The sequence below is a fragment of the Pristis pectinata genome, chromosome 24 (assembly GCF_009764475.1).
Source record: "Pristis pectinata isolate sPriPec2 chromosome 24, sPriPec2.1.pri, whole genome shotgun sequence".
Taxonomy (NCBI): Eukaryota; Metazoa; Chordata; class Chondrichthyes; order Rhinopristiformes; family Pristidae; genus Pristis; species Pristis pectinata.
The window spans coordinates 35,622,659-35,648,773 of NC_067428.1; the positions used below are offsets into that span (position 1 = coordinate 35,622,659).

Genomic DNA, 26,115 nt, shown 5'->3' on the forward strand with positions numbered 1-26,115 from the left:
TAGCGATAGAACCTTGGGATTTTCCTTAACCTTACCTGCCAGATCCATCTCGTACCCTTTCTTTCCCTCCTGATTTCCCTCTTGAGTATTCTTAATCTTTTTATATTCATATCTTCAAATTTGAGGAATGAGAGAGAAGGAAGTGTTCTTGCCCAAGGTGTGCATCATTCCCTCATTCACAATTTTTTTCTGTTCTAATGGGTTTCAAAATGAACAGCAGACCCAACCATGCTCTCGAAGTAGTAATGGCAAATTTTTGCCTGAATATATAAGTCTATTGAAGGCTGGTCTGAATGCCTGGACCCTTCATTCTTTTCAAACTCTTTACTGTTCCAGGTAGATTACAGAGTCAAGTTAGGCCTCAAGAATTTTCACACAGAAAGCTGCTCTTGACTGATTCTCACCCACTGTGCTATGCACATTTTCCTACTTGTATTCATGACCTTAAACCTGACCTGGTAATTTCTCTGCAGATCTAACTGTTAATGACAAAGTCATGGTTCTCATATTGCAACCAAATGGTCCATTAAAGGTCTTCAAGGTTTGCAGGTTGTTTCGGACCAGGTTACTATTGGTAAATGTCCCTTTAAAATAGAGCATAGTGGTGTGTGTGTGTGTGTGTGTGTGTGTGTGTGTGTGTGTGTGTGTGTGTGTGTGTGTGTGTGTGTGTGTGTGTGTGTGTGTGTATGTGTGGCGTGCTTACATCAACAGAAGATAAAGGACGGAATGATGTTGTTGAAGAAGTCAGTCGGAGTCAGTAAAGAGAGAGAGAGGAGAGAGAGAGAGACACCGGCCTGCTAGTTTCTCTATCGATGGATGAGAAACAATAACTGTGTCTGTCACTACAATCCACGTATGGATTATTTGCAGTAATCCGGTGGAGTCCACTTGGTCATTAACCTGTGGAGGGAAACAGGTATTTGTGTGTGGACGGCCACGATTCGGATGCTTTTCGGGGTGAGGAAGTCACTACCGAGTAAACTGAGGTGTCGTTTGGGTTCCATCGTGGAACATTTGGATTTCGTAATTACTCTCTATTTTCTCTCAACATCTATGTCTTATCTTCAGACAACGGTGGTTGTTGAAGAAGCCTTTGCTCATGTTTCACCTTATGGCTTGCTGAACTGAACTTTAAGAACCGTTCCTGGACTTGGAGTTTGGGACTTTGCCGCACACACACGACGAGTTTAGTTTCGGGGTTAGTGTTCAAGGTTTAACATTTTTACTTCTAACATTCTAACATTTTTACTTTTATTTTTCTTATTATCATAAGTAGTTATTAATAAAGTAGTTTTTAACACTGAATCATGACTCAGTGTGCTTATTTTGTTGCTGGTTCATAACAAGGTGATTTCATATAGTAGACGTAGAGAAGACCAGAATTAGGGACTATCAATATAAGGGTGCCATTGTTGCCTGGAATCACTAACCCACCACTTGGTCTTGTTATCTGGCAGTGATGGCTCATGTCTATCTACTGCACTAAAGGCAACTGTGCAAAAATTTAATTTTCAACTTGTTAATGAATATGGGAATAAAACCTCCCTCACTGTGAATTCACCATTACACATTCTATTAATGCATCAAACTGTTTTAAATCTTGATTATGAATCTTAATGCATAGAATGCTACTCCATAGAATGAACCAAATAACTAAATTTTATCATATTCCTATGCCTCAAGCATAATTAAATCTTTTGTAAGGAGGTTTGAATAAAGTTCTGTTTCGGCAAAATTTTCAACAGCAGCCCATGCTTTGTTACTTTTAAATCTGTCAGTTATTCATGGAATTAACAAACCTCTTTTTGTGTAGTTTGTGCCAGTATCCACTTGTGTCACCACTTTCAGAGGGCTATGGACTTGCAGCCCCTACACATCAACAGGTCCCTGCCATTTACTCTATCTTTCCTACTAGAATTTGCCCTCCCAATGTGCATCCCTTCACACTTGTTTGGATTAAATTCCTTGCACCACCACTCCACCAATCTTCCTCAGAAAACAGTCATAGAGTCATAGAGCAATACAGTATGGATGAAGGCCCTTCGGCCCTTCGGCCCAACCAGCCCATGCCAACCACTGACAAGTCCTGGTCAGTAAAGGGAGCACAGGGAAGAAAGAAGAGAGAATCAGTTCATTCTGGCTCAACAAATTGGTTTTGGGAAATGAGCCATCAAGGAAGCAGTGATATGGGTAAATTGGAATCAAAGCTTGGCAGTCAAATTTGTAATTGAACAATGGGAAGTCTTTCAGGGAGAGACACAGTCTAGGATAAGGATAAGAAGGATAAGGAAACTAATGACAGAGCTTCCTGGATGACCAAAAAAATAACATGGACCAGAAAAAAAGGAACAAATGTAAATGCCAGATTGTTTAACACAGATGAGAATCAAATTGATTACAGAAAGTCCAGAGGATTCAGATGAAAAGGATGAAAGGAAATAAGAGATGCACAGAAGGAGCACAGGAAAGGGCTGACATCAAACCTAAAAAGGAAACCAAAAACATTCTATGAGTCTGTGAACAGGAACAAGGTTATAAGAAGAGTAGTGGGGTTGATTAGAGACAACTACCTGAACCAACAGAGGGTGACAGAGGAAAGATGCAGTTCTGATGTCCACATGGGAATTTCTAACAAAGGAATATGAGCAGTTATGGTCTAAATCCAGCATTAAAGATTCTAGTTTCTGGATTACTACCTGAGCTACGTATCAATTGGCATAAGGCTAACTAGGATTAGACAACTGAATGTTTGTTCAGAGGGGAAAATGGGTTTCAGTTCCTGGGAGAATGGCCCCTGTAGTGGAGAAAGAGGGAGCTGTTGTGATTGGCTTCATTTGAATTGAGTTGGGATCTAAGTTTCCTAGCAAATTGACAAGGGCTGTAGATAGTTTGCACCTGTTTTCTCTCACAGATTCTCAACCGCTCACTGTCTCTGTTCCCTTTTAAATTCTTACCGCTCGTCGTTCCTTCTCTTTTGTGCTCTTTGATTTCCTGTGGCTATGTGAAGGCAGAAGACATCTAATTATGCTGATGGAAATACTCTGCTGTACACCTACCAAATGATAAATGTGGAGCCTTTATTGGCACATTCATGTGGAATTTTTAATCACCCAAGCAATTTGAATAAAATCTCCTGCACTGTACAGGTCAACAACATGTAACAGATTGCAGGTAGGTACAACACACACAAAAAGTGCTGGAGGAACTCAGCAGGTCGGGCAGCATGTATGGAGAGAAATAAACGGTCGACGTTTCAGGTCGAGACCCTTCATCAGGATTGGAAAGGAAGAGGGCAGAAGCCAGAATGTAGGTAGGTACAGTGGGTTTAACAGCCAAAGAAACTTACATTTACAAGGGTTCCTAGAAATTTATTTATATGGTGCTATTTTATCTGCACTATACATACAAACAATGATAATTTCTCCCAAAAATGTGGAACAACATGATGATTGTTTCTGGATCGAACCCGCATGACCTTGGAAACTAAACCGTACACTTCTGGCGATAAATTTTATTTGCATTGGAAGATGTATCTTCTGTCTTGACTGCACACAAAATCAGAGTCATACAGCTGTCCATATCATCCATCAAGTACCAAGGTATGCTATTCCCATTTACCAGCATTTGATCCATAGCCTTCCATGTATTAATGATTCAAGTGCTTATCTAGATACTTAAATTTTATGAGAGGACATGCCTCAATAGACACCTCTGCTATTGCAAAATGTTTCCTACTATCTACAATATAAATGTGGCTCATTAGTTCTTTTATCTCTTTCGGGTCACCCCTCCAATCTCCCTTCATAACAGAAAACTCCATTCCAGCAACGTCATGGTGGATGTCCTCTGCACCATGAGTGATGATGTCTTGGACTGCATACAAATTGCCAGGGAGGAGGTATTGGCGGCCTTAAAGCACATTAAGGTGGATAGATCCCCAGGGCCTGACCAAGTGCATCCTTGGACTTTGTGGGAAGGTCAGGAAGAAATTGTGGAGGCCCTTGCAGAAATATCTGCTTCATCTTTAGCCACAGCTGAAGTTCCGGAAGACTGGAGGGTAGCTAATGTTGTATCGTTATGTAAGAAGGGCAGCAAAGACAAGCCAGAGAATTACAGGCCAGTGAGTCTGACATCAGCTGGAGGAACTCAGCAGGTCAACCAGCATCTATGGAAGAAAATGAACAGTTGATGTTTTGGGTTGAGACCATTCATCAGGACTGGAGGGTGACCTGAAACGTATACTGTTTATTGCTCTCCAAAGATGCTGCCTGACCTGTTGAGTTCCTCCAGCATTTTGTATGTGTGGCTCCAGATTCCAGTATCTGCAGAATCTCTTGTGTCTCAGTGGCGGTAGGTTACCAACATTTAGAAAGGCAAGGTCTAATTAGGCATAGTTAGCATGGCCTTGTGCGTGGAAAATCATGTCTGACAAATCTTATAGAGTTTTTCGTAGAGGTAACCAAGAGGATAGATGAGGATAGGGCAATAGACATTGTCTTTATGGACTTTAGCAAGGTCTTTGACAAAGTCCCATATAGCAGGCTAGTCTGGAAGGTTATATCACATGGGATCCAGGGAGAGAGAGCTAATTGGATTCATATTTGGCTTGATGATAGGAAGCAGAGAGTGATTATCGAAGGTTATTTCTCGGACTGGAGGTCTGTAACCAGTGGTGTGCCACAGGGGTTGGTGCTGGGATCTTTGTTGTTCGTTATTTATATAAATGACTTGTATGTGAATGTATATGGCATAGTTACTTTTTGCAAATGATACTAAAATAGGTGGTATTATAGACAGTGAAGAAGGTTATCAAAATTACAGGGAGATCTTGATCAGCTAGTTAAGTGGGCCAAAAATTAGTAATTGGCTTTCAATTCAGATAAATGTAGTGTTGCATTTTGGGGAGTCATACCAGGGTAGGACATCACAGTGAATGGTAGGGCCTGGGGAGTGTTGGGGAACAGAGGGACCGAGGAGAGAAGTGCATAGTTCGCTAAGAGCAGCGTCGCAGATAGACAGTATGGTGAAGAAGACATTTGGCACAATGGCCTTCATTAGTCAGGCCATTGACTAAAGGCCAGTATTTACTCAGGAAACTAGCATAGTGGAAATGGAAGGAAGGGAAACAAGCAATAGTGTCATGGAACATATAGAGATTAAAGAGGAGGAGGTGCTTGCTGCCTTACAGCGAATAAAGGTAGATACATCCCCTGGGCCTGACAAGATATTTCCTCGGACCTTGAGAGAGACTAGTGTAGAAATTCCACGGGCCCTGACAGATATATTTAAAATGTCCTTAGCCACGGGTGCGGTGTGGAAGACTGGAGGGTAGCTCATGTTGTTCCGTTATTCAAAAAAGGCTCTAAAAGTAAACTAGGTAATTACAGGCCGGTGAGCCTGACATCAGTAGTAGGTAAATTATTGGAAGGTGTTCTGAGAGATTGGATATACAAGTAGTTGGACAGCCAAGAGCTGATTAAGGATAGTCAGCATGATTTTGTATGTGGTAGATGGAGCTGAGAAAAATAGAGGGATATGGGTAAGCCTAGTAATTTCTAGGGTAGGGATGTGTTCGGCACAGCTTGGTCGGCTGAAGGGCCTGAATTGTGCTGTAGTTTTTCTATGTTTCTAGATCATGTTTAACGAATCTTGTAGAGTTTCTCGAGGAGGCTACCAAGAAAGTAGATGTAGGAAGGGCTGTGGATGTTGTCTACATGGACTTTAGTAAGGCCTTTGACAAGGTTCCACATGGGAGGTTAGTTCAGAAGGTTCAGACACTAGGTATCCATGGAGAGGTTGTAAACTGGATTCGAAATTGGCTGTGTGGGAGAAGACAGAGAGTGGTAGTGGATGATTGTTTCTCAGACTGAAGGCCTGTGACTAGTGGTGTGCCTCAGGGATCTGTGCTGGGACCATTACTGTTTGTCGTCTATATCAATGATCCAGATAATGTGGTAAATTGGATCAGCAAGTTTGCTGATGACACTAAGATTGGAGGCGTTGTGGACAGCGAGGAAGGCTTTCAAAGCTTGCAGAGGGATCTGAACCAACTGGAAAAATAGGCCAGAAAATGGCAGATGGAATTTAATGCAGACAAGTGTGAGGTGTTGCATTTTGGAAGGACAAATCAAGGTAGGACAAACACAATAAATGGTAGGGCACTGAGGAGTGCGGAGGAACAAAGGGATCTGGGAGTTCAGATACATAATTCCCTGAAAGTGGCGTCACAGGTAAACAAGGTTGTAAAGAAGGCTTTTGGCATCCTGGCATTCATAAATCAAAGTATTAAATATAGGAGTTGGGAATGTTATGATGAGGTTGTATAAGACATTGGTGAGGCCAAATTTGGAGTATTGTGTGCAGTTCTGGTCACCTAACTAGAGGAAGGACATCAGTAAGATTGAAAGGGTGCAGAGGAGATTTACTAGAATGTTGCCGGGTCTTCAGGAGTTGAGTTACAGGGAAAGATTGAACAGGTTAGGACTTTATTCCTTGGAGCGCAGAAGAATGAGGGGAGATCTGATAGAGGTTTACAAAATTATGAGGGGTATAGAGAGAGTTAATGTGAGTAGGCTCTTTCCACCTAGATTAAGAGAGATAAGTACGAGAAGACATGGCTTTAGGATGAAAGGGGTAAAATTTAGGGTGAACATTAGGGGGAACTTCTTCACTCAGAGAGTGGTGGGAGTGTGGATCGAGCTGCCATCTGACGTGGTAAATGCAGGCTCACTCTTAAGTTTTAAGAATATATTGGATAGATACATGGATGGGAGCGGTCTGGAGGGTTATGGACTGGGTGCAGGTCAACGGGACTAGCGGAATAAAGTTTCGGCCCAGACTAGAAGGGCCGAATGGCCTGTTTTCTGTGCTGTAGTGTTCTATGGTTCTATGATGGGGCATTATGATGCAGTTGTACAAGATGTTGGTGAGACTGTACTTGGAATATTGTGTCCAGTTCTGGTCACCTTGTTATAGGAAAGCCATCATTAAACTGCAAAGAGTGCAGAGAAGATTTACGAGAATGCTGCCAGGACTCGAGGGCCTGAGTTATAGAGAGAGGTTGGGTAGGCTAGGACTTTATTCATTGGAATTTAGGAGACTGAGGGGTGACCTTACAGAGGCGGTATAGAGAGGGTGAACGCAACATCGTCTTTTTCCCAGGGAAGGGGAACCAAACACTAGAGCGCATAGATTTAAGGTGAAAGATTTAAAAGGGACCTGGGGTCAACTTCTTCATGCAGAGGCTGGTGTACAGATGGAATGAGCTGCCAGAGGAAGTGGTTGAGGCAGGTACAATAACAACATTTAAAAGATATTAGGATAAGTACATGAATAGGAGGGGTTTAGAGGGTTATGGGCTAAACAAATGCAAATGGGACTAGGCGAATAACACGATGATGCCGGAGGAACTCGGCAGGCCAGGCAGCATCCGTGGAGAAAAGCAGATGGTTAACGTTTCAGGTCAGGACCCTTCTTAGTCATTGACCACCTGCTTTTCTCCACGGATACTGCCTGGCTTGCTGAATTCCTCCAGCATCATCATGTTTTTCATCTAGATTCCAGCATCTGCAGTCCTTTACTTCTCTTGCAAGTGGGACTATCTTGGTGGGCACCACGGTTGACATGGATGAATTGGGCCAAAGGGTCTGTTTCCAGGCTCTATAACTCTTTTACTCCATGACTATTTCCAGTGCAATCACATCCTTCCTATAGTGCAGTGACCAGAACCGCACACAAGTCACTCCCTTGGAAAGGAACTCAGAAAGGGCAGTACGGATAAGCCAGGAATCTACAGGCCAGTGAGCCTTACTTCAGTAGTGGGGAAATTATTTGAAAAAAATTCTAAGGATCAGGATTTATGTTCACTTGGAAAGTAAGAGACTGACTTCAAATCAATATGTTTTTTTGAAGTGGTAGTCCAGTCGCACAAATCTGACTGAGGTTTTTGAGCAGGTAACTTAGAAAATTGATGAAGGCTGCACAGTAAATGTGATTTACATGGATTTAGCAAGGCTTTTGATAAAATCCTACATGGCAGGCTGGTCCAGAAGGTTAAGGCACATGGTATCAAGATGCATTGGGAAACTGGATCCTTAACTGGCTTGGTGATAGGGGATAGAGGTAGTGATGGAGGGGTGTTTTTCTGATGGGAAGTCTGTAACCAGTGGTGTACTGTTGGGACCGGAGCTGGGACCACTGTTGTTTGTTGTATTAATAAACAACTTGGATGAGAGTGTAGGTGATATGATTAGAAAGTTTGCTGATAACACAAAGATTGGTGTAGTAGGTAGTAAAAAAGGTTGTGAAAGGATACAGAGGGACATAGATCAGTTGGAAAGCTGGGTGGAACAGTGGCAGACAGAATTTAACCTGGACAAGTGTGTGGTAATGCAGTGTGGGATGTAAACTTCTGACAGGATAAATAAATGGCAGAAATTTCAGGAGTATTTATATCAAGAGTGACCCTGAGATACAAGTTCATAGCTCCCTGCAAAAGATGGCACAGGTGGATGGAGTAGTAAAGAAGGCATTTGGCATGCCTGTTTCTGGGGCTTGAGGCAGGGTATGAGTTGGAATGTCACGTTGCAGCTATACAAAATATCGGTCAGGCCAAACTTGGAGGATTGTGTACCGTTCTGGTTTCCATACCACGGGAAGGGTGTAGTTGCATTAGAAAGGGTGCATAAGAGCTTCACTAGGCTGCTGTCTAGAATGGAGTGCTTTACTTATAAGGAGACATTGGACAGGCTAGGTTCATTCTCACCAGAACAAGACTTAAGGGTGAGCTTATTGAAGTTTATAAAATTATGAGGGGACAGATAGGGTAGATAAGTCATAGTCTTTTTCTTAGGGTGGGGGCATCTAAAACTAGAGGACATAGGTTTAAGGTGAGAGCGGTAACATTCAAAGTAGATCTGAAAGGCAACTTATTCACACAGAGTATGGTGGGTTTATGGAATGAGCTGCCAGAAGAAGTGATAGAGGCAGATACAATTATGTTTAAGAGGCAGTTGGACAGGTACTTTGATTGGAAAGGTGTAGAGGGATACAGGCCTAATGCAGGCAATTGGGATGAGCGTAGATAGGCATCACAGTCGGCATGGATGAGTTGGGTCAAAGGGCCCGTTTCTGTGGTAGAAAGTCAGAGCTATACAGCACTGAAACAGGCACCTTTGGCCTATATCCATGCTAACCAAGTTGCTTACTTGATCTAGCTCCAATTGCCTGTGTTTGGCCTATATTCCTCTAAATCTTTCCTATCTGTTTACCTGTCCAAATATAAACATTGTAATTGTATGCACCTCTACCACTTCCTCTGGTAGCTCATTCCATATACCTACCAGCCTCTGTGTGAAAAAATTGCCCCTCAGGTCCCCTTTAAATCTTTCCTATCTCACTTTAAACCTATGCCCTCTAGTTTTCAACTCCCCTACCCTGGGGAAAAGACTGTGACCATTTGCCTTAGCTATGCCCCCCATCATTTCATATACCTCTATATGATGTTTAAATCTATTACTCTAATTTTTGATATAGTTGCACCATATCCTTCCTGCTCTTATATTCTATGTTCTGGCTAATGAAGGCAAGTATCCTGTTTGCCTTCTTCAGCAGCTTATCTACCTTGGCTGCCACTTTGAGGGATTCTTGGACTTGTACGCCAAGTTCCCTCTGATCCTCAATACTCCCTAGGGCGCCATCATTCATTGTCCTACCCTCATTAGTCCTCCCAAAGAGCATTACATGGACTTCTTACCTCTGCCATTGTTCTGCCTATTCCAAGTGCAATGCTCATTTACACTGTTGCTGATAGAAATGAGTCCACGTGGTTCTGAAGCATGTCTGTTATTCCACTTTCAACCTAACTAGGTTTTAGGTGTTGCTATTGCTACAGCCTAACACTGGAGACCCAAGTCAAAGAAGTTCCATTTATTTATCTACCAGCTCAACTTTTGCTTTTCACCATACTGTCAACCCCCATCCTGGACTCATGGCATTACAACACTTATCCGCCCCCCCCCATGCTTCCCCTTCCAATCAAGTCATTGCCCCCAAACCCAACTCACCAATTGTTCACTAACTCAACAATCATTCAGCCTAGAGCACTGTTAGTTTGCACCAGTGCTGATTGCTATCAGCCAACTCTCTTTCTATCCCCCTCAGCCCAGGAGCTCTACAGTATAATTACTGTCATTGTTGACAATGTTCTCTCCTAATGTCAGCTTCTGTATCAAAGACTTGGCAGAAGGGGCACCTTGAAGGAGAAGGACAGGTAGTGTGGTGCTGAAATTTAGGGAGAGAACCCCTTTAATTAGGGTCCTGGCAGCTGAAGACACAGCTGCTATTGAAAAACAGAAAGGCTTGCATGTTTAGAGCAGCTTTCATGATGTAGGGACAGCCCAAGGTGCTTTACAACCAAAGGACTTGAAGTTTGTAATACAGGAATCCTTGCACATGCCATTTTGCCACTACACTACCAGACAAGTTGTCCAACTGACTGGGACCACCTAGAAAACGTATTCACTCAAGGAAAACAATACCATTTTTATTAAAATTAGGTTTCTTTAGTTGTTCTACAAAAGCTTCAATCTCACAGTATATGAATAATATAAACAAGGCATTTCATGACAAGTACAGTAGCATCAGTCTGTGTTACACAAAAGTTGCACAATATCATCCAAAGAAATGTATTAGGCTTGAAATACTTAAAAAAATAGGAACTAGTTCAAGAGGACGATCATTCAGCTGGATGACCTTTCAGCACTCAAGCGATAATTTTAGTTTCTCTATTCCTCCAACCTGGAGACAATTTTAGACCTTGATTCTCATTTGTACTGCATTCCCATTGTTCCCCTCCAAGGACATTTATCTCCTTCATATTTTGCAGGACATGTAAGAAAGGGCAAAATAAAATGCTCAGATCTAACATTCAATAAAATTTTTCTTGGTAGCTTATTATGCAAGTGCCTCATAGGAATATACTTATTTGTATGCAGTGCCGTGGGGACTGCTCACTTGGAGCACCTGGAGTGGTTTTACAGTTGGCCATAAGATCAATTAGATTGTGGTGCTCCTGTCTACTTTATAATGTGATTATGGGTGCAGTGAACATCAGGCTGAGTGATGACAGCCTCATAGTCTGACAGCTTATCATACATTTGGCAGTATAGAAAGACATCAAGTATATGAGTTAATGTATCCCCTTCAATATAATTTAGAAATTGATCAACATTTATCATATTACATGAACTTTGCAAAAAAATACATGTCCACAGACAGCATTACATTCCAACAGTTGCCACGATCTCGTGACTCATACGCTCCTTTTCTCCAACATAGACTTCTGGGAAGAGTAAGCACATTTCAGATTAGCATTGTGCACTGCATCCCACATCAACAGCAGTTCGTAAGGCCGAAAACGGTGTACCAGCAGCAACTCACGGTAGTAGCAAGGATTGAAAGAGTCATCTTGGGTCGATGGAACCCTGACTCCAGTTGTCCTGAAGCCTATATGGGAATGTGGGGCAAGCCCAGCTTTGGCCAGGCACATCCCCAGAAACACATCATCAATGGGGTATAGTTCAAGGTCTTGGGCTTTGTGGTAGATGATACGAGCTGTATACAAAGACATAAGTATGCCCCCTCCACCAATGTATGGTGGGTACGAGTTAATGGTGGTCACTAACTCTGGCACATAATATTTGCTCCACTTCTCACGGATGGGCCCAACCCCATGAATGAGATGGCCCACAAATAGGTGTTGATGAGCCTTCACACTTAGTAAGTAATCAACCATGTTGTCACTGTTGGCAAAGACATCATCATCTCCATTGAAGAGGAATTGAGCACTGGGGCAAAAATCATTGACCCACTGCAGTAACTTGTATTGTTTGAGAGTGAGATTGAAAAAAGTATCCAGAAAATCCCACTGCAGGATGTCGCTGTGTTCTCTGTTCTCCATCGCTAACAGCTGATTCAATTTCTTCCTTTCCTTTAAGTCAGGAGAGATACCAGAGATAAAGACTCTCCTAATTAGGACCCCTCGGAATTCTCGCTCCTTCCCCCAGGTCTTCCTTACCATTTCCCGCCGGTCCTGGTTGAAAGGGTCAGATTTGACCACCAGGAGCAGGAAGACATTCCGAGAGCCTTCTCGACCCCCACACTTGTCTGGGACATTCTGAATCATGTCAAATTCTCGGCAGTGTTTATACATCAAGAAATTTTTTATATGCTGTGGCTGTTGATTAAATGTGGGCAGGTCCACAAATGTCTTGTTCCCTTGGCACTTAGGCTTGAGCACCAATTTGGTTGCATTAGCAATAACAACCTTGGGCAAGTCTTTGCGATAGATAGTTTCTGTGACAATGTTATCAGTCTCTTGCAATTGGCTGCCATTCCAAAACATGAAGAGCAATCCCAGAGATCCCAGAGTTATCAAAACACACAGCACAACTTTTTCATGGAATCTTTGATGTCTTCTCATCCTTTGCCTAAAACAGAGGTAAAAATACAGATGAATTCAAGGAAAACCTTACATTTACATGCTGGATGCTGAGGATTAGAATTTTACAAGAGGTAGTCAAGAGGAAGAAGGAAGCATACTTAAGGTTTAGGAAGCAAAAATCAGACAGGGCTCTTGCGAATTATAAGGTAGCCAGGGAGGAGCTTAAGGAGGGACTTAGGAGAGCTAGAAGGGGACATAAGGCAGCCTTGGTGAGTACGATTAAGGAAAACCAAGGCATTCTACATGTATGTCAAGAACAGGGAGATGACTAGAGTGAGGGTAGGACTGATCAGGGATAAAGGGGCAAACATGCCTGGAGGTGGGAGGAGGTAGGGGAGGTCCTTAATGAATACTTTAAGTGTTCACCAGGGAGAGGGACTTTGACAAATGCGAGGTCAGCGTAGAACAGGCTAATGTGCTGGAGCATGTTGAGATTAAGAAAGAGGTAGTGTTGGAGCTTCTGAAAATCATTAGGATAGATAAGTCCCCAAGGCCAGACCTGATATACCCAAGGTTACAAGGAGAAGCGAGGGAACAGATTGCTGGGGTGTTGACGATGATGTGTCCTCCCTGGCCACAGTAGTAGTACCAGAGGATTGAAGGATGGCAAATATTGTTCTATTGTTCAAGAAAGGGAATAGGGATAATCCTGGGAATTATAGACCATCAGTGGTGGGTAAACTATTGGAGAGGATTCTTAGGGACAGGATTTACGAGCATTTCGAGAAGCATGGTCTTATGGGATAGTCAACATGGCTTTGTGAGAGGCAGGTCGTGCCTCATGAGCCTAATTGAGTTTTTCCAAGGTGGTGACAAAATAAATTGATGAAGGTAGAGTGGTGGATGTGGTGTACATGGATTTTAGTAAGGCATTTGACAAGGTTCCCCAAGGTAGGTTCATCCAGAAAGTCATGAAGCATGGGATCATGGAGACTTGGCTGTGGGGATTTGGAATTGGCTTGTCCACAAAAGGCAGAGGGTGGTAGTAGATGGAGCGTATCCTGCCTGGAAGTCAGTGACTAGTGATGTTCCACAGGGGTCTGTCCTAGGACCGCTGCTCTTTGTAATTTTTATAAATTACTTGGATGAGGAAGTGGAGGGATGGGTTAGTAAGTTTGCAGAAGACACAAAGGGAAGGTTGGAGGTGTTGTGGATAGTGTAGAAGTCAAAGGTTACAATGGGATATAGACAGGATGTAGAGAAGTAGCAGATGGAGTTCAATCCAGAAAAGTGTGAAGTGATACACTTCCGAAGATTGAACATGAAGGCAGAATACAAGGTTAATGGCAAGATTCTTAGCAGTGTGGAAGAACAAGGGATCTTGGGATTCAAGTCCACAGATCCCTCAAAGTTGCCAGGGTGGTTAAGAAGGTGTATGGCCTTTATTAGTCAGGGGATTGAGTTCAAGAGTCGTGAGGTAATATTGCAGCTCTATAAAACTTTGGTTAGACCACACTTGGAGTATTGTGTTCAATTCTGGTCACCTCTTTATAGGAAGGATGTGAAAGCTTTAGAGAGGGTGCAAAGGAGATTTATCAGGATTTTGCCTCGATTAGATAACAGATATCTGAGGAAAGGTTGAGCAAGCTAGGGCTTTTCTCTGTGGAGTGACAGAGGATGAGAGGAGACTTGATAGAGGTTATCAGATTATGATGGGCATAGAGTGGACAGCCAGCACCTTTTTCCCCCAGGGTGGCAATGGCCAAAACACACACATATGTAAATAAATCAGAGTGCTGGGTGCCTGGAATGCACTGTCAGGTGTGGTGGTAGAGGCTGGTACAATGAGAACATTTAAAAAGACTCTTGGATAGGAGCATGGATGCAAGAAAAATGGAGGGTTATGGGCTGTGTAGGAGGGAAGGGTTAGATTGATCATGGGTTAGGTTTATATAGGTTGGCACAACACCAGTACTGTGCTGTTATGTTCAAGGATCTTAAATTATAATGAAGCTGACTATCATTCTTAGAAACCACTTTGTGATATTAACCCCAAGATGGAAGGGAGTCAAGGAAATGGCAGGGTTCTACAGCACTGTTCAAAGGCCAAGAAATAGATTCTTTCACCATGGGCAGCCCATCCCCAACCACAAAACAAATCTCCTTTCTATCGGGCACCACCTCTGCCATTAAACTGCAAATCTCATGGTTTCTTTCTGGGCATAAAATATGTATGATTCTAAAGGCCTTCCTCTACCCCACCTCCCTTCACAACTGAAAAATCAGAATCATCACTCCTCAATAGGCTCAGATTGAATGCACCCCAAACTAGACCAAGAGCCTGACCCCTTCCCTGGCACACATGCACACACTGCTAAAAGAATTGTAGGCCCCCCTTCCCGAGTGAGGATGCCCAACTAACAAGTGCGTTTGACTCTTCAATGCACAGCAAACTATTATGTAAGAATAAGACACAGACACTACATTGACTGCAGCAGCTTGCCATCACCAGCTCAAAGGCCAATTCAAGGAACAATAACTGCAGAAACACTAGAGACTGCAGATGCTGGAATTTGGAGCAACAAACAATCTGCTGGAGGAACTCAGGGGTCCAGCAGCAACTGTGGGAGGAAAGAAGTTGTTGATTTTTCCAGTCAAAACCCTGCTTTAGGACTCGGAGTGGAGATGGCCAGTATAAAGAGAGGAGAGGTGATTGGTGGACTAAGGAGGGATGAAAAATGATGGGCAGGTTGAACAAGGCAGGGGAGGGGGAAGGGTGGAGTTGGGAGACAGGAGCAGGTTGAGACGATAACTGCAGACCTTGACAGCATGAATGGAACTAGCTTCTTCAGACAAAATTAGTCCAGTCAAAACTAGATCAACAAGTGTAATCCAGGAAGCAGAGAATTCAGTAGTTGGAAGAGGAGGTGCTGGCAGTCTTGAGCTGCATAAAGATGGATAAATGCCTGAGGCCTGTCCAAGTGTATTCTAGGACATTGTGGGAAACTAGAAAAAAATTGCTGGGGCCCTGGCAGAGAATTTACTATCTTCCTTAGCCATAGGTGAAATACTAGAAGACTGGAGAGTGGCTAATGTTGTGCCTTTATTTAAGAAGGGCAGCAAGGAGGTTTTTAACATCTCTCTGCTTCAATCTGAGGTTCCTACCTGCTTTAAGAACACTATCATCCCAGAAACCTGAGAAAATCAAGGTAACATGCCTTAATGACTGCCTGGTGGCTCTGACATCCACCATCATGAAGTGCTTTGAAAGGCTGGTCAAGGCACGCATTAACTCCAGACTCCGAGAAAACCTCAACCCACTGCAATTCGCCTACCGCTGAAACAGGTCTACAGTGGATGCCATATCTCTGCCACTACACTCATCTCTGGAGTAACTGGATCCTTGACTTTCTAACAAACAGACTACAATCAGTGAGTATAGGCAGAGCAATTCCTCCAGCACGATTATTCTCAACACTGGTGCACCTCAAGGCTGCGTCCTCAGCCCTCTACTCTACTCCCAATACACTCATGACTGCGTGGCCAGATTCTGCTCTAACTCCATCTACAAGTTTGCAGATGATACCACCGTTGTAGGCCGTATCTCAAACAGTGATGAATCGGAGAACAGGAAGGAGATAGAGAGCTTAGTGGCATGGTGTCATGACAACAACCTTTCCCTCAATGTCAACAAAACGAAAGAGCTGGTCATTGACTTCAGGAAAGGGGGCAGTGTACATACACCTGTCTACATCAATGGTGCTGAGGTCGAGAGGGTTGACAGCTTCAAGTTCCTGGGAGTGAACATCACCAACAACCTGTTCTGGACAAACCACATGGATACCATGGCCAAGAAAGCTCACCAACGCCTCTACTTCCTCAGGAGGCTAAAGAAATTTGGTTTGTCCCCTTTGACTCTCACCAACTTTTACTGATGCACCATAGAAAGCATCCTATCAGGATGTATCACAGCTTGGTATGGCAACTGCTCTGCCCAAGACTGCAAGAAGCTGCAGAGAGTTGTGAACACAGCCCAGTGTATTACAGACACCAGTCTCCCCTCCTTGGACTCTGCCTTTACCTCTCGTTGTCTTGGTGTAGTAGCCAGCATAATCAAAGACCCCACCCACCCCTCACCCACCCAGGACATTCTCTCTTCTCCCCTCTTCCATCGGGTAGAAGATGCAGGAGCCTGAAGGCACGTACTACCAGACTTAAGGACAGCTTCTACCCCACTGTGATAAAACTATTGAACAGTTCCCTTATACAATGAGATAGACTATGACCTAACGATCTACCTTGTTGTGACCTTGCACCTTATTGCACTGCACTCTGTAACTATGACACTTTACTCTGTACTGTTAATTTTTTTAAACCTGTACTACATCAATGCACTCTGTACTAACTTGATGTAACTGCACTCTGTAACTATGACACTTTACTCTGTACTGTTAATTTTTTTAAACCTGTACTACATCAATGCACTCTGTACTAACTTGATGTAACTGCACTGTGTAATGAATTGACCTGTAAGATCGGTTTGTAAGACAAGTTTTTCATTGTACCTCGGTACAAATGACAATAATAAACCAATACCAATAAATACCTGCATTAGACTATTGCTTATTGACTACAGCTCCACCTTCAATAACATAATTCCAAACAAACTCATCACCAAACTCCGAGACCTGGGATTCAACACCTCCTTGTGCAACTGGATCCTTGACTTCCTGACCAACAGACTGCAATCAGTAAGGATAGACAGCAACACGTCCAGCACGATTATTCTCAATACTAGTGCCTCAAGGCTGCGTCCTCAGCTCCCTACTCTACTCCCTATACACTCAACTGCGTGGCCAGATTGTGCTCTAACTCCATCTACAAATTTGCAGATGATACCACCGTAGTGGGCCAAATCTCAAATATGAATGAGAGTCAGAGTACAGGAAGGAGATAGATAAGCTTAGTGACATGGTGTCATGACAACAATCTTTCCCTCAATGTCAGCAAAACAAAAGAGCTGGTCATTGACTTCAGGAAGGGGGACGGTGCACATGCACCGGTCTACATCAATGGTGCTGAGATTGAGAGGGTTGAGAGATTCAAGTTCCTAGGAGTGAACATCACCAATAGCCTGCCCTGGTCCAACCACGTAAACACCGCAGCCAAGAAAGCTCATCAGCACCTCTACTTCCTCAGGAGGCTAAAGTTGTTTAGCATGTCCCTTTTGACACTCACCAATTTTTATTGATGCACCATAGAAAGCATCCTATCTGGATAATCCAGGGGTACAAGCACATTGTATGGAATGAGCTGCCAGAGAAAAAGTGGTAGAGGCAGATACAGTTACAATTTTCAGAAGACATTTGGACAGGTTCATGGATAAGAAAGGTTTAAAGGGATACAAGCCAAATGCAGGCAAATGGGACTAGTTCAAGATGCACCATGGTCAGCATGGCCAAATTGGGTCAAAGTGCCTGTTTCCATACTCTATGGAATCTTGTATTGAAAGTAAAATAAAAGAAAGCAAGTATAAATGACCATCAATTTTTTTTTCCCAAAAATATTTCCAAAGTTATTTTCTTGAAGATTGATGCCTAGGAATCAGACCTAGTTTGTACACATTTTATTTATATGCAAGTTGCTCATAGAAGCTAATCTCCATGGGTTAGGTTGCGTTAGCAGTCATTTTTAGGTTAATTAGCACCCATTAGAAAATCTGTCAGGCACTTCTGTGCACAATTCCCCTTGGTGTGGCTGACATTTGTCCAGCATTAGCCAGGCAGCTAAATGACAACATCACATGCAGAGCAACTATTTCTGAGATCGCTAAACTGAATTGGTGCAAGATGACACAACCCGTGACGTTTTCATTCAGCAAAAAAAAAGCAATTGTCAAACCCTATAGCAGATCATCAAATCAAGCTGAATTTTAAAAAAAAACTGATTAATTCTACAAAGCTTAATTCGTATGTAGAAGGACAGAAGATCACAACATAATCAAGAGCAGCAGATGATCATCAGACCCTTTGAGCCCGTTCTGCCATTCATCAAGATCGCAGATGACCTGAGTTACATGTTAACACATTCCCTTAAGACAAGATTTCTTTATTAGTCATATGTACATCAAAACACACAGTGAAATATATCTTTTTCTGTGTTCTGGGGGTAGCCCGCAAGTGTCACCATGCTTCCGGCACCAACATAGCATGCCCACAACTTCCTAACCTGTGCATCTTTGGAATGTGGGAGGAAACTAGAGCACCCGGAGGAAACCCACGCAGACACAGGGAGAACATACAAACTCCTTACAGACAGTGGCTGGATTTGAACCCAGGTCACTGGTGCTGTAATATCTATTGATATCTGTTTAAATGAAGTCAACAACTGAGCATCCACAGCCTTCAGGAGTAAAGAATTCCAAAGACTGACTATTCTGTGAATGAAGAAATCCCTCATCTTAGTCCTAAATGGCATTCCCCTCACTGCATGACTGGTTTTAAATTGCTCAGCAAAAGCATCCTTCCTGCATCTAGTCATACAGCCAGAGTGTCATTCAACATGGAAACAGGTCAACCACATCCACACCAATCAATGGGCACCCATTCACATTAATGCCATCTTCCATCACTTAGTCTGTCTTCAATGCCTAGGCAATTCAACTGCTCATCCTGACCCCCTCCCCTTAAATGTTGTTAGTGGCTCTGCTTTCACCACTCTCTTCAACAATGCATTCCAGGTACTCACTCTCTGGGTGAAAAGGTCCCTGTCAAGGGCGGCATGGTAGCATAGCGGTTAGCGTAACGCTATTACAGCACCATCAACCCAGTTTCAATTCCAGCCGCTGTCTGTAAGGAGCTTGTACGTTCTGTGTCTGCGTGGATTTCCTCTGGGTGCTTCGGTTTCCTCCCACATTCCAAAGACGTGTGGGTTAGAAAGTTGTGGGCATGCTACGTTGGCGCTGGAAGTGTGGCAACACTTGCGGGCTGCCCCCAGAACACTCTAGGCAAAAGATACATTTCACTGTGTTTCGATGTACATATCTAAATATCTTACCCCTTACATCAAATTTAATGTCCTCTAATTTTATTCACTTCTGATAAGGTGAAAAGATTCCTGCAGTCTACCTTATCAATACTCCTCAATTTTATACACCTCATTCATGTCCCCTCTTAACCTCCTCCGCTCCAAGGAAAACAGACCCCAATCTTTTCAGTCTCTCCTCATAACCAAAACATTTCATCCCAGGCAATATCTTGGCGAGTCTCCTCTGCACCCTCTCTAGTGCCATCACATATTTCCTGTTGTGTCTATTGAGTCTTGTAAGAACATTGCAAACTTCAAGATTAGCTCTCATTCTTCTAAACTCAAGTGAATATTGTCGTAGGCTTCTCAACCTGCTCTCATACTGTAAACTTGCCTTCCGAGGATGCAGTCTGCTGGGTCTTCACCGCAGTCCCTCTAAGGCAAGTACACCTTTTCTAGGTAAGGAGACTAAAACCATATGCCCAGTACTCCAGGTCTGTAGCTTCTCCTGTTACCTCAAGATGAACCACTTTTTCTGCTGGGTTCTCAGCCTGACCAGAACATATATCTTTTTTAACTGCAAATCATCATTTCTTTCAATGCTAGCCAGTTCTTGTCCATCATCATACCTTTCAAGGCAGTTTTCCAATAAGCCACAGCCAAATTAATTTAGAAAATCATCTTGCACACATTACAGGAATTTGTCCTCTCCTTACCTGTAATATGACTTTTCCAACCTGTATGCAAATTAAAGTCCCCATGACCATTGCATTACCCTTCCAATTTCCTGACTTATGCCTTGCTCAAAACTACAGATACTGTTTGGTGGCTGGTAACTCCCACCTTTTGCTGATTTTCACTCCCCCCAAACTTATTCTAATTTTACATCTTAATCTGCTGAGCCCAGATCATTTCTCACAACTATACTGATCTAATTAATAACACTACACCACCGTTTAGTTTTCACCTGCCCTTTCTAAGAAAGAAATACCTTTGAACATTCAGCTCCCAGCTTTGGTCCCACTGCAGCCACATTTCTGTCATGATAATTAGAATATACCCATCCAGTTCATTACTGTATTAACTATATGTTCCCTTGGATGACTGCAGCAAGACTGATTGGTTGATATGGGACCACTCATGTCACCGGACTCGGTCAGTTCATTAAATCATGTTGGGCATGCCATAGAAATTAAGTTGACTAGGTTTGTACTCACTGGAATTTAGAAGAATGAGAGGGGACCAAAACATATAACATTATGACAGGGCAAGGCAGGCTAGGGCAGACTAGATATGAGAAGGATGTTTACCCTGGCAAGAATGTCTGGAACATGGCATCAGTGCCATATTACTAGGCTGCCTGCTGGCAACAGATCTGACCCTAAAAAGAAATTTAAGTCAGCTGTAAAAAGGCTGCTTCTCTCCCCCACCACACACATTTTTTTCCCCACTTCTATAGCAGCCAGATCTTCACTGGACTGATTTGTAGGATGGCGGATTCCCTCATACAGCAAATCCACCATCCTACAAATCAATGCAGTGAACTTTTGTTTATCTTCCTTGATGACGAGAACATTCTTCTTTAGATAAGGAAACCAAAACTTCACACAATATCCCAGGTGTGGTCTCACCAGGGACCTGTATTATTGTGGCAAGACATCCTTTCTCCTTTACTCAAATCCTTTTGCTCTGAAGGCCAACGTATAATTTGCCTTCTTAACTGTTTGGTGTACTTGCTCATTCAGTGTACAAGAACACACTCAAAGTCTTGGTGGGGGGGATCAAATTTTGCCGGCTCTACTCAGGAGGGTTTAAACTAATCTGGCAGGTAGCTGGGACCCAAAGTAGTAGTATGGTAGATGAGAAAATGGAGGCAAATATAGAAGTTAAAGTGACCAAGTTCATTAGGCAGGAGCAGGACAGGGATCAAGGAAGGTCTGATAGACTAAACTGCATTTATTTTAATGCAAAAAGCATGACAAGTGAGGCATATGAACTCAGGGCATGGATTAGTACATGGGACTACGATATTATAGCTATCACAGAAACATAGATGAGGAATGGGCAGACTGGCATCTCAATGTTCCAGGGCACAGATGTCACAGGCATGTTGAGGTAGGGGTAAGAGAGAAGGGAGGAGATGGTTTTTATTAGGGAGAACATCAGGGCAGTACTTAGAGAGAATTATCAGTGAGGCTACATGGATGGAACTCAGAAATATGGAGGGAGTGATCACTTTGATGGGTTTGTACTATAAGCCCCCCAACAGTCAGTAGGAATTAGAGAAGTATGTAGGGATATCACAGATAGGTGTAGGTATAATAGGGCTGTAATAGTAGGCAATTTTAACTTCCCTAATTTTGACTGGGATTGCCAAAGTCCTAAGGATTTGGATGGGGCAGAATTTGTTAAAGGTGTCCATGAATATTTTCTCAAGCAACATGTAGATGGCCCTACCAGACAAGGGGCCACACTGGACCTCCTCAAGAAATGAAGGCACAACCCTGACCACAATTCTATTTATCTTAAAATAGTCACGGTCCAGTCCCATTTTCTCTAATTACTTTTTTTAAACCTTCTATGACTGATGTAGTTTTTAAAAGAGTGGGACAAATTAGGTATTACTTGTTTTCAAGATCTGTTTGTTGGAGGAAATCTTTCTTTGTTTGAACAATTGTCTACCAAGTATAATTTACCAAAAACTTTTTTTTTTAAAAAGATATTTACAAATTAGAGATTTTCTTCAATCTCAATTACATTCTTTTCCTTTGTGTCCCGATAAGAATTTATTAGATATAATTTTTAAATTGGAACCCTTTCAGGATGGCTCAATATCTAATATTTATGACAGATTATTAGGAATGAGTAAGGCGCCAGTAGATAAAATTAAAAACGCTTGGGAACAAGATTTGCAGATGTCAATTTCCGAGGAAACTTGGAATGAAATTTTCAAGTTGGTTAATACTTCATCATTATGTGCTCGTCACTCTCTCCTTCAATTTAAAGTGGTCCATAGAGCTCACTTGTCTAAAGATAAACTATCCCGTTTTTATTCTGATATATCTCCTTACTGTGAAAAATGCAATAATGGAGTGGCTTCCTTAATTCACATGTTTTGGACTTGTCAGAGTCTTAAAAAATATTGGACAGAGGTCTTTCATACTTTTTCTGTACTTCTTAAAATAAATTTTAAACTTAATCCTTTGACAACACTATTTGGGATTGTTGGAGAAAAAGATAACTTTGAAGGATTCTGACAGAAATCAAAGGTTTGTACATGATAATGTTCTCAGGTGCATCTATTTCAATGCAAGGAGTATTGTAGGTAACGCGGATGAGTTTAGGGCGTGGATTGGCACGTGGGATTACAATGTTATTACTATTAGTGAGACATGGTTGCAGGAGGGGCAGGACTGGCAGCTTAATGTTCCAGGCTTCCGTTGTTTCAGACATGATAGGGGGGAGGGATGAAGGGGTGAGGAGTGGCATTACTAGTCAGGGAACAGATCACAGCTGTGTGTAGACAGGACAGCCCGGAGGGCTCGTCTACAGAGGCCATATGGGTGGACCTGAGGAACAGGAGAGGTGTGGCCACACTAATAGGGTTGTATTATAGACCACCCAATAGTCAGAGAGAATTGGAGGAACAAATCTGTAGGGAGATAACAGACCGATGTAAGAAACAGCAAATTGTAATAGTTGGGGATTTTAAACTTTCCACCTATTGACTGGGACTCCCACACTGCGAAAGGGTTGGATGGCTTGGAATTTGTCAAATGTGTTCAGGAACATTTTCTAAATCAATATATAGAGGTACCAATGAGAGAGAATGCAATACTTGATCTCCTATTAGAGAACCAGGCAGGTCAGGTGACAGAAGTATGTGTAGGTGAGCATTTTGGGTCCAGTGACCATAATACAATTAGTTTCAAGATAATTATGGATAAGGATAGGTCTGATCCTTGAGCGGAGGTTCTAAATTGGAGAAAGGCCAATTTTGTGGAAATGAGAAAGGATCTAGGTACGGTGGATTGGGATAAGTTATTTTCTGGCAAGGATGTGCTCAGTAAATGGAAAGCCTTCAAAAACGAAATTTTGAGAGTGCAGAATTTGTATGTTCCTGTCAGGATTAAAGGCAAGGGTAACAAGCATAGGGAACCTTGGTTTTCAAGGGATATTGGTGAGCTGGTTAAGAAAAAGAGAGAGATGTATAGCAGGTAAAGGCAACTAGGAATGGATGAGGTACTTAAAGAGTATAGGAAATGTAAGAAAATGCTAAAAAAGAAATCAGGAAGGCAAAAAGACACGAGGCTGCTTTGGCAGATAATGTGAAGGTAAACCCAAAGGGTTTCTACAGGTAAATTAAGGTAAATACAGGTAAATAAAGGATAGTAAGAGACAGAATTGGTCCCCTAGAAGATCAGCGTGGTCATATGTGTGTGGAGCCTCAGGAGATGGGAAGGTCTTAAACAGTTTTTTTGCATCAGTATTTACTCAGGAAACTGGCAGCGTGGATATGGAAGGAAGGGAAACAAGCAAGTGTCATGGAACATACAGAGATTAAAAAGGAGGTACTTGATTACAGCGAATAAAGGTAGATAAATCCCCAGGGCCTGACAAGATATTTCCCCGGACCTTGAGAGAGACTAGTGTAGAAATTGCAGGGGCCCTGGCAGATATATTTAAAATGTCCTTAGCCACAGGTGCGGTGCCAGAGGACTGAAGGATAGGTCATGTTGTTCCATTGTTTAAGAAAGGCTCGAAGAGTAAACCAGGTAATTACAGGTCAGTGAGCCTGACATCAGTAGTGGGTAAATTATTGGAAGGTGTTCTGAGAGATAGGACATGTAAGTATTTGGACAGCCAAGGGTTGATAAAGGATAGTCAGCATGGTTTTGTGCGTGGTAGATCGTGTTTAACGAATCTTGGAGTTTTTTTTGAGGAGGTCACTAAGTAGATGGAGGTAAGGCTGTGGATGTTGTCTACATGGACTTTAGTAAGGCCTTTGACAGGGTACCACATGGGAGATTAGTTCAGAAGGTTCAGTCAACGGGTATCCATGGAAAGGTTGTAAACTGGATTCGAAATTGGCTGAGTGGGAGAAGACAGAGAGTGGTAGTGGATGGTTGTTTCTCATATTGGAGGCCTGTGACTAGTGGTGTGCCTCAAGGATCTGTGTTGGGGCCATTGTTATTTGTTGTATATATCAATGATCTAGACGATAATGTGGTAAATTGGATCAGCAAGTTTGCGGATGACACTAAGATTGGAGGTGTAGTGGACAACGAGGAAGGCTTTCAAAGCTCGCAGAGGGATCTGGACCAACTGGAAAAATGGGCCAGAAAATGGCAGATGGAATTTAATGCAGACAAGTGTGAGGTGTTGCATTTTGGAAGGACAAATCAAGGGAGGACATACACAGTAAATGGTAGGGCACTGAGGAGTGCGGAGGAACAAAGGGATCTGGGAGTTCAGATACATAATTCCCTGAAAGTGGCGTCACAGGTAGACAGGGTTGTAAAAAAGGCTTCTGGCATCCTGGCATTCATAAATCAAAGTATTGAGTATAGGAGTTGGAATGTTTTGGTGAGGTTGTATAAGTCATTGGTGAGACCAAATTTAGAATATTGTGTGCAGTTCTGGTCGTCAAACTACAGGAAGGATGTCAGTAAGATTGAAAGAGTGCAGAGGAAATTTACAAGAATGTGGCCGGTCTTCAGGAGTTGAGTTATAAGGAAAGACTGAGCATGTTAGGACTTTATTCCTTGGAGCGGAGAAGAATGAGGGGAGATATGATGGAGGTTTATAAAATGATGAGGGGCATAGACAGGGTTAATGCAAGTCGGCTCTTTCCACCTAGATTAGGAGAGATAAGTACGAGAGGACATGGCTTTAGGGTGAAAGGGGAAAGGTTTAGGGGGAACATTAGAGGGAACTTCTTCACTCAAAGAGTGGTGGGAGTGTGGAATGGGCTGCAATCTGATGTGGTAAATGCAGGCTCACTCCTAACTTTGAAGAGTAAATTGGATAGATACATGGATGGGAGAGGTCTGGAGGGGTATGGGCTGGGGGCAGGTAAATGAGACTAGCCGAATAATGTTTCAGCACAGACTAGAAGGGCCAAATGGCCTGTTTTCTGTGGTGTAGTTTTTCTATGGTTTCTATGATTTACATATTCTGGCTTTTATTTCTCTTATAGCCAGGAGAGCAGTATTGCTTAAATGGAAGGAAGCTACTCCACCTTACACATGTTCAATGGTTACGGGATGTTATGTCATACTTGAATCTAGAGAAGATTCGCTGTTCCGTTTTTGAATCTAACCTAGACTTTCAAACCCTGTGGGGACCCTTTTTGAATTATTTTCAAAATCTGATTTGGGGACTAAAATGCAGATATTGGCTGACACATATTTTTTTTTAAAAAGGTTTTTCCTTGCTGTTTCTTCTATCTAACAGCTTCGGGTTTTGGTAGTGGGGGTAGATTTTTTTCGTAATAAAATATTTCAATTTTTTCTTCCCTTATTAACTACTATATGTGATTATTGATTTAGAGTATTGTAGTGACCAGGACTGTACACATTACTCTAAGCATGGTCTAGCCAAACTTCTAAATTAAATCTTGCCTAGCTACCCTCATTCCTTACTTT

General features: G+C 42.6%; 2 protein-coding genes across 6 annotated transcripts in view; one reads left to right on the forward strand and one right to left on the reverse strand.

The window, feature by feature from the left end:
• rfxank (regulatory factor X-associated ankyrin-containing protein) overlaps positions 1-26,115 on the forward strand; it is an 830,559-nt gene that overhangs the window by 769,353 nt on the left and 35,091 nt on the right. The window lies entirely within an intron of this gene.
• Positions 10,529-26,115, reverse strand: part of LOC127582446 (N-acetyllactosaminide beta-1,3-N-acetylglucosaminyltransferase 3-like) — a 31,765-nt gene continuing 16,178 nt past the window's right edge. For 2 of the 3 annotated variants that reach the window (XM_052037707.1, XM_052037706.1), the window contains one exon: positions 10,529-12,488. In XM_052037707.1, the coding sequence (XP_051893667.1) occupies positions 11,312-12,481 (1,170 nt within the window). In that variant the 5' untranslated portion in view covers positions 12,482-12,488 and the 3' untranslated portion in view covers positions 10,529-11,311. Of the gene's footprint in view, positions 12,489-19,189; positions 19,331-26,115 lie in introns of those variants that run through there. The other variant, XM_052037705.1, reaches the window with a different exon arrangement.